The following is a 9,610-nucleotide window of genomic DNA, read 5'->3' on the forward strand; positions in this document are numbered from 1 at the left end:
TTTAGTTATTTTGAAGAAAAATGATTTTTATAAACTTTAAATTCTTCATTTTACCTTTTATGAGATGATTTATAGTTATACAAATTCAAGTTTTTTTTCTTCTTAAAAAATACAATCAATTAAATAGGTTCAAATAAATTACGTATCATGTAATAAATTTAGAAATTAAAAAAGAAGTAGTGGACAAAAAATAGGAAATGCCGGACACTAGGAAGGAGACTCGCTAACGTTTGTGGGTAACGAAGAAATGGACAAGTGGGTAGTTGTTATTGTGGGACTTTACTGGGTAGTTGTTGTTGTTGTTGAAGAAATGGACAAGTGGTCTCGGAGGAGACGCGTCTACTGTCGGGAGACAGTGCCTCACTGTTGCCACTGCTAACTTCACGCCAATCCTTTTACGGATTAGGTTTTGTATCACAATCCAACACACGCACTCAATGTGGAATCTATTTTATATTATTTTATTATTACTTCCTCCCTTTTATTTTCTACTCAACTTTGCCTAAGCACAGAGTTAAAGAAAAATGAATGAAAAATTATTTACACAGAATTAAACTATTCAAGATAGGCATAAGATTGTCGTACATATTACATTTCCAAATCTTACTTGTAGGAATATACTGGCCTAACGGAATTCGAACATGAAATAGAGGATAATTTTAAACTATATCCAAACGTAGAGGGATAATGAAATGGTGAAAAAGCTATAAGCCTGATTACCTTGATAACCTATTTTGTAAAATACAAAGTACCACCCCTTATCAATAAAAACACTCATTTGTCGAATAAATGACTACCTTATCCCTTTCCAAGTTCGTACATCTCATAATCCCATCGTCACCTCTTAAATTTTATCTCCTAGGTCCTAATCTATGTAACCCGTTTCGACATAATTTTTTTTCTTTTTTCCAAAGGATTTTCACTTTTTTTTCAAAATAAGCGTTTGTTCATAAAATTTACAATTTTCACTTGAGATGCATGTTGGAAATTTTCGAAAATTTGAAAAACTCCAAAAAACTGTCTTCTAAAATTTGCACTCACAAAACTTTAAAAATAATTCAAAATTATATTCAGGTCCAAATACAACTCTAAATTTCAAATACCATTTTCACTTGGAAAAAAAATTTCACCATATTTTAGAATTTTACAATTCTTATGTCCAAACGCCATTTCTCTCTATAGTAACATTCACCTGTCCAAGTTAGTGCGTATGATAGTCGCATTTTGTTCTCTCATAAAACTGTATACATGAGGCCATGCAATATCGGCGTTCCAAAAGTTTTTGGTCCAATATCAGTTAGCATACGCAACTCTACATCATTATTTGGAGAACACAAAACAATATAACTCTCTAAAAGAGTACTTTCCATAAAAATAAAAATTATAACGATCACAAAAATAGCTTTAGAGGACTTTCATGTGGATAAAGAGAAAAAGCAAAGAGGCATATCGTGAAAACGAAGCATAATCTTTTGGTTCTTCTCAGTGTCTTATCTCACACTCGTTATATTCTTTTCCATCTTTGACTCTGCAGTGGAAAACCAAAAAAAGGAAGTGGAGAAGGAAAGTAATTTCTACCCAAACTTAAAGCAGAATTGAACTGCTATGTCCAAAGCATACTTTTTCCTTTACTGTCAAGAACATAAACAACATAATCCAGTGATACGTCAAATGTTGAAACCTTGGGATCTGCACACTGATTCCATCAACACTTTTACTTTAACGTCATTCAAAATTGTCTCCCTTCTGCACAAGAGACCAATCCTTCCCATTCAAACAGATTCCTTATACTTTCAGACACCATTTCAGCCTTTTGTCTTCTCAAGATCTTAGTAAAGCCAAAGCCAAGATTCATCTTGTGCTTTTCCCCCCTTTTTTCTCCACTTTACTTGTAGTACAAATATTCCCACCCCTTTTTTCTCCATCGCATGAAAATAAGAATGAAAAGAGAATAAAAGAGGAAAAACATTGGTGTCCTTAAACCAATTATCTCAAGAATAAAGGGATAACTAAAAGATGTGTCTAAATTTTCCTTTAAGGAAAAGGTGAAAATGTTGGCAAAACTTCTGTTATTCACACCATATTATGTACAATCTCTGTGCTATACAATCACACGCCGAATATTAAACCAAAAACCAAACCTTCGACTTGTTACAATTCTGGCTGTCACAACATCCCAGCTTTATGATGCCACTACAAAGCAGAAAAAGAAAAAAAAATAGGTCAAGGTTGAAGACAGAAGAGATAGAGCCACTTGCACGAATCATTAGATACTGCGTAACATTTCTGTGTTCATAAGAAATACTACTATTTAGATTAGCTTTAACGGCAGTAAACAATGTAACCAAAACTTAGTATTATCTAGGTTTACCTTCGTTGACCTTAATCTCCAGAAGTTCCTCAATCGGTTGGCGGCATATAGGGCACTTATTTGATTGATGCCTCAGTGCTTTGGCGCACTCACTGCACAAACACTGCAATTTTGAAATACCAAGAGTTAATGGACATCAAAAAGGAAAAATATTGAGAATATATGATAAGTCACAACTTTAAAACAAGACAACTTCCTGCTGAGAAACTATACCTTCACTTCATTCTCTTGCTTTCCTATATTTTATCGTTTTTCATTTTTTAGTTAATGCAAGGGCAATTAATAAGTCTCCACAGGAACTCAAAGGAGAGATCAGATGATCAAATAAAGCATCCTCAAAAACTACGACATTAAACATCAGCAGCTAGCATTTAGTTCCGTTGGTTTTAGAAACCCTCAATGTATCTCTCCCACTTCTTGCAAATGTCTAATGCTCATAAAACATAAAGTCTATTTCTCTTTCTTTTATTAATCACTCCCTCCTTCCCACTTATGTCATATAATATAGAAGAAAAGAAAAAGGAAGTTGTCACAAATTATTACCTCGAGTTATTTACAATTCTGAGAATATTAGCCTATTAGGTAGTGTTTGAGAAAGGAAATGCTAAAGCGGAAAATGACCTATAAAATTATATAAACATTAGCGTCTTCACGTGAATATATTATTACAGATGGTCACCTTCATCTGCTGAAATAGGTCAACCTTTAGCTCCACAAAATTTTCTATAAAGTGTATAAGCAGGCACACAAGGCAGACATAGATGTGTCACATAGATTCATATAGTCCACTAGGGAGGGTTAGTCATGGCAAAAGCTTCAGAAGGCAGACTAATAAAGATCACATCTCGCTGGCAGACATTTCTTTAGCCTTAAACTCTTCTGACTAGTACTCTACTTGCTTAATTCAGTATTGTGAGAGACTGAAGTACAATTTTACACATACTTCAGATTTCCAATAATTATATATCCAGAAGTAGTGAATTTTTTAAGCTTTTTCAATGAGAAATAAACATAGAGGTAACATCCTATCAAAATTGATCAAAAGCATTTGGTAGTCATTTGACCCCTCTTGAAATTCGAGGGCCTTATCCCCAACTCCAGCTCTGGAGTTCATTATATTCCCCAATGTCAACCTCCAATAAAGACTGAACTCCAGTATGTTACTGGGAGAACCAAGTCTGCCAAATTGCAAAAGCAACTATTGGTTTGTTCTTCTTTTTTGGGTTAATTTGTTGTTCTTAAGTAATGAAGCAGCATCTATAACCTAAAGATTCATACAAGATTTTCAAACTAGAAGCACGACCAACAATGAGTGGATGTGCGGGTGCAGACTAGAGACATCAGGAATGGTCAAGTTTTTCCAAAAGTCTACTATATCATCAATGTTCACAAAAACCTATGGCCCATCGTATGCTCCAGTAAACTCTATGAGAAGAAGAGCCATCAGCCTTTTTTTTTTTTCCTTTTTGAGAGGAACGCCTTTACACAGGTGTAAAATCCAAAACTACTTCTGAACAGGTTACTGATAAAAGTATGAGCCAAGAGTAATATGCACCAGATTCTCTAGACTTATCATATATTGTTATCTTGAGATATTGAAGAAATAAAGCAACTGTCAAAGTAATGACCATACCATATGCCTACATGGCAAAACTGCTGTGTCTTTTGGCTCAGTCATACAAATCACGCATTCTTTTCCTGACTCGTCATCATTGACGGTAGTTTCATCTGAATTGCTGATACCATAAATCTCTCGTAACTCATAGCGAACTCCTTCAATCCATAAAATCTGCTTGATCACTTTCACTTGGAAATGATCCTCATTATTCTTCACTAGCACAGCTTCAGTTATTTGTGCATGGGGAGACTTATCCAGTGATTGCTCATCAAACTTCTCATCTATTGGTGTAGATGGAAAACATGACTCTGCTGATATAATAAGCGGGAATATTTCTTCTCCTTGGGTTGGCTTTGATAAGTCATTGACGTCAAAAAACCCGAGGTCAATTCCAGTTCCTGAAGGCTGGCAAAACTTTTGGCCCAGTCCTTTTTCAAATGGTATTTGAACAGGCTTGATTTCAGGATATACTGGACTGAATTTGCAGTTGGCCCCTTCCTTCGCAAAGTAGAAAATGGTGATACTGCAGGAAAAGGACAAAGGAAAAGAAATAAATGTTATTCTAAATTTTTTGGTCAAAATAATAGTAAATGCTATTTTATGAAACATCAACTGAGTGCCAAACTACGATAGCATAGCACCAGCATCACTAACATAAATAAGAAGCAATCATTGGAACCAAAATGCCAACAGAGCATATTCTAAAAATTAAGTAAAAACTTTTCGAACAAGACTGCGAAATGGCTGAGAAACAATCACATTATAAATAGGTTCATGAACAAGATTCATTGCCAAACCTCAATCAGAAATACTCACGCAAATTTAGCAGTGTCACAAAAGAGAAAGATCTATATTCAGTTCTGCCAGACCCAAAGAACTGGTTCTTCACAAGAAAATAAACAAACTTTACTCATTCCTATTGCACAAGGCCCTATCAAGCAGCGGCGGAGCCAGGATTTGAAATTACTAGGTTCGGGATTCTAACATTTTTATGTTACTGGGTTCTTCTAAAGTAAAGAATTTGTACTTATTCAATAAATTTCTTAAGACAAACATATGGTTTGGACTAAACTACTGGGTTCGACCGAACCCGCTGTCGAAGCTCTAGCTCTACCCCTGCTATTGAGAACTGGGAAAAACCAAACACAGAAAATGCAGGAACTTCATTCCCCTATAAAACTTGAAGAGAAAGCCAAAAGACTACTGCTCTATTGACACGCTGTTTGTGACTCCAAAAAAGAGAGAAGCTTGGTCAGTACTATGGCCTACTTAAAAACCTATTACTTAACAAGGATTTGTTATGCGCCACGTACCGAAAACCTTCTCATAGAAATACAAAAATTAACCTGACTGATCTTTTCGTGGGAGATGTTCTTAATTTTAGATAATGAAAGCACGCAATTATTACTAACACAAAGAAATATGACCTCTCTGAGATATACGGTTTAATAATCAATCAGAATATAATGAGCATGTCGCCATCCAGGAATCTGATATTTGAAAAAGTGGCTGATCCAGAAGAACTTCCAAACATCTATCTTTTTGTGGGGTTTGTCCTCTCAAATGAGGGCTTAAAGAAAAAGAGGAAACAACAATTTTCTTAATACAATAATAAAGCAGTACCTCAAGCAAAATAAACTCAGATTTTTATGTCAATTGATATTTCATAGATGATCTCTTTAGACTACATACAAACCAACCAATGACAGAGCAGGGATTTTCACTGTGGGGGGGGGGGGGGGGGCAANAATTTCCACTAAGGAGAGTCAAAATATAAAGAAGTAAACACACGAAGAAGCCAAGGGATTCAACACACACACACAGAGACATATATATATATATATATATATATATGAAAAAAATGATTAATCTACATAGTGTAATTTTCCGGCGAATAGGTGCCTATTGACTCCCTTTGCACAAGGTAGCTCCACCCCTGCTAAAGCTACCATACTAGTTCAGATGTTAAAACATTATTAGCCAAGAGTTCAGCTCAATGAGGCTCATTGAGCTAGCTAAGTTATTATTGTGGAGACCTTGAACTTAGAAGTTTTTATCTTCCAAAGTTATTGGCAGACCTTCAAAGCATTGTCATGTAGTTTTTGCCGAACAAGACAAGAGGATGTAAAAGAGCAACTCATAATAGCTTCAATTAAACTTTTGTCAAGCCTTGGGATCAAGACTCTCACCATAACTACTAGAATATCATTCCATAGATCGATAACACAAAAATATTGCCTAAATTAAAATCTTAGGTAAACACTTGGATCAGGCTTACACAGCTTTACACAATACTATCCCTTCGATCCCTGAGTTTTAATCTCATATAATAATAGAAGCAAAATAAATGTTATATTATCGAGGGATCATAGTTCTAATCGATACCACAACAATCCATCAAATAATTAAATCAAAGCCAAATTAGACATAATTCAGTCATAAACTTACAGCATTTTTGCAGCCACTACATAAGATCATTTACAGAATTACAGATTCCTCATTAATTTTCAATTTAGTCATGTTTTTGAATCCTCCATTCCAGGGGTTCCTTAGAAGCTCATTTCTATAACAAATTACAGAGTAGTAACTACACAACTCAAAGGCATAATAATTAATATAAAAATGAACCATGAAATCAAAGCAAGAGGGAAAAATGATTAGTACCTTCCATCAACAAGGGCATCAAAAGTAAAGGTAACCAAATGGGAATCCTTATTGAGCTCATCGAGTTGAATCCGTATAGTATCCTTATGAACATTAACATCATTCTTAATCTTCTTTGCATTTTGGTGATCCACATACGGCACCACCGGCAACGGCGCTGGCGGAGGTCTAAACCCACCCCATCCATTATTGCCGTGAGGATGATAATAAGGAGGGTAATGATTTTGATAGACTACAGGCCTACTACTACTACCATAACTGGACTGATGATTGAAACTGAAATGGTAATTATAAGAATTAGAAGGAGGTGGTGGTGGAGGGTAAGTCGGGACCACGTTATGGCGTGGGGGCGGGGGGAGTAAAGGATAGGGGTTTTGCGAGGGGGGAGGTGGTGTTGTAGTAGTTGGAGGAAAGGAGTAGCTTGGGTGGGGAGGTGGTGTAAGAGGAGGGAGGGGCGGAGGAATGGAAGAAGACGGTGGCGGTAGTGGCGGAGGAGGGTGGTGGTGGAGGTGATGATTTTGTTGCCTTTTACTCAAAGAAATTCCCATTTTTCTTGCTTAGGGAAGAAGAGGCAGAAGACGAAGAAAAGTTTTGAAGAAATCAGCGGAAAATTGGAGGAGAAGATGGATGAAAAATGTGGGACCCACGCGGGAAGATTTGGTCTGATCAACGTTTAAGGGAAATAGGTAGGATGTTTAGGTGTTGAAGAAAAAATAAATAATTTGCGTTTGTACAAGAACTTGATTTTTCTTTTCCAGCGTTAGTTTAATAAAAAATAATAATTAAACCTCTTCTTTTTTAAAAAAAAAACTCTTTTTTTTGCAAATTCGGCTATTACAGTCGCTAGTGAAATTAAAACGTCAGATTATGATTAATCCCATATTATGATGACAAGAACATTACTTTATGTTAAGAAATTTTTTTATATTGTTATTTCATGTTATTTTGATTCTAGAATATGTTACAATTTGACATTTCTGTGTTCTAACAATGTCTAGAAGTATATCTTTGTTTATTAGAAATTATTTTACTTTTTTAATAGAAAATGTAGGGAAATGACACGGAAAATAACAATAATAATACTGCAATAATATTATTTGTAAGCATACACACGAATTGGCTTGAGTCGTGCTAGGCGCTGTCCTAAGAAACTATTTCAGCAATGTGAAATGTTTTCTCAGGATTAAACAAGCCTATCTCTATTTATTTAAAGGATACAGGAATCAGCAAAATTAAATAATAAATCCAGCAAGTTAGAATAAACTGGAGGGGAGAAATAATAACAAGAGGTAATGATTTGGTCAATAGTGGGAATAATAATTACAGAAATGATTAGCTAAAGAAGAAAGCAATGATAGCTAAGAAAGTGTAAAGAAGACCAATTTTTGTTGATTTCATACGGATGACAAGAAGGCTATTTATAGAGGTACTTGGGGTCTTCTTAAATTGCCAAATGTTTGATTGCATGAAAGACGATTGCCACTTGTTTATGGCTTAGCCATTTGGCTACATATCTTCATGCAAAATGCCATATGGTCGGTATTCATAGCCACTTGGCTTAGTAGAGTCATTTGTCACACAATCTTCTAAATCAATGCCACATGTAAAAAGTCTTTTGACACATTACCAACAATTATCAACAATCCCCCACATCAAAAGACTCTTTTTTTTTGTTTAAGAACACGGAGTAGGAAAGAGTAAGACTTGTTGGATTTGCATGGTCTAAATGTAATAGGTTTGGTGTCTTCAGGACTATGAACCAAACTTAGACCAATAAAACTTAACTCACAAAATTACTGGTGAAATACAATATTTCTATGAACCAATAATTCTTATTGTAAGTCAGAGATTTTATCAATTACATTCTAACCCCCGGTAATTTTGCTGTTCAATGCGGTTTTGCGCCCAATAGGCCATGCGCGTGCCTGGTTATTCAAGAGAGCTCTAGAGACTAGGCCAAAATCTCATAGGAGCGGCTCACTCCACTCTCAAATAGGTGAATTCATCAAGTGTATACTGCTTTTAAATACACCATCCATAAGGACTATGAATTTCATTAAGAGTTATAACTCATCCTCTCAATTAGTAGCAGTCAAGCACTCTCTTTTAGTGCATCAGTGCCAATATCGACTTGTTATTACTCATGAACCTACTTCATGGGATCTCCAATCACATAGGTTGGGTTACCATCTCTATTGACAACATGTCGGCCTTAACCCCATCTCTTTTGAGGTTTGAAGAATTAATTTTCTTCCTACTGGTTTAGTCAGAGGATCGGCCGAATTAATTTCTGACTTCACATAATCAATGAAAATTATTCCATCTCTCAGCAGCTGCTTTATGACATCATGTCTCAATTTCATGTGTCTACCTTTACAATTATAAGATTTATTCTTTGCAATAGCTATTGCCGCTTGACAATCACAATGCATAGACACAGGAGGCAATACGTCCTTTATTAAAGGGATATTAGCTAAGAAGTTTCTTAGTCACTCAGCCTCAGAACCAGCTAACTCCAGAGCTACAAACTCTGATTCCATAGTCGATCTAGCAATGATCGTCTGTTTAGCTGATTTCAACGATATTGCACCACCACCAAGGGTGAATACATAACCACTAGTGGATTTTGTCTCATCTGAATCAGAGATCCAGTTTGCATCACTGTACACTTCTAAAGTAGAAGGAAATCCATTATATAGGATACCATAATTCATGGTTCCTCTCAAATATTTCATTAGTCTAGCTAATGCAGACCAACGCTCTCTGTAGGGATTATGAGTATATCTACTCAGTCTACACACTGCATAGGCTATATCAGGCCTTGTAAAATTCATTAAATGCATCAGACTCCCAATAATCTGAGCATATTTAGACTGAGCAACTGGGTCACCATTATTATTTTTCAACTTAGAGTTAGCATCAAAAGGAGTGCTCACAGATGTGACATTAAAATATTC

General features: G+C 35.6%; 1 protein-coding gene across 1 annotated transcript; it reads right to left on the bottom strand.

The window, feature by feature from the left end:
• Positions 1–1,346: 1,346 nt before the first annotated feature.
• On the bottom strand, positions 1,347–7,359 carry LOC109209361 (probable E3 ubiquitin-protein ligase LUL4). The gene is made up of 4 exons (XM_019372619.1): positions 6,654–7,359; positions 4,005–4,512; positions 2,372–2,474; positions 1,347–2,193 (listed from the first exon to the last, which is right to left on the bottom strand). The coding sequence occupies exons 1-4, from the start codon at positions 7,199–7,201 to the stop codon at positions 2,183–2,185; spliced, it is 1,170 nt and encodes a 389-aa protein (XP_019228164.1). The 5' UTR covers positions 7,202–7,359; the 3' UTR covers positions 1,347–2,182.
• Positions 7,360–9,610: the final 2,251 nt, after the last annotated feature.

Source organism: Nicotiana attenuata, unplaced genomic scaffold, assembly GCF_001879085.1.
Source record: "Nicotiana attenuata strain UT unplaced genomic scaffold, NIATTr2, whole genome shotgun sequence".
Lineage (NCBI taxonomy): Eukaryota > Viridiplantae > Streptophyta > Magnoliopsida > Solanales > Solanaceae > Nicotiana > Nicotiana attenuata.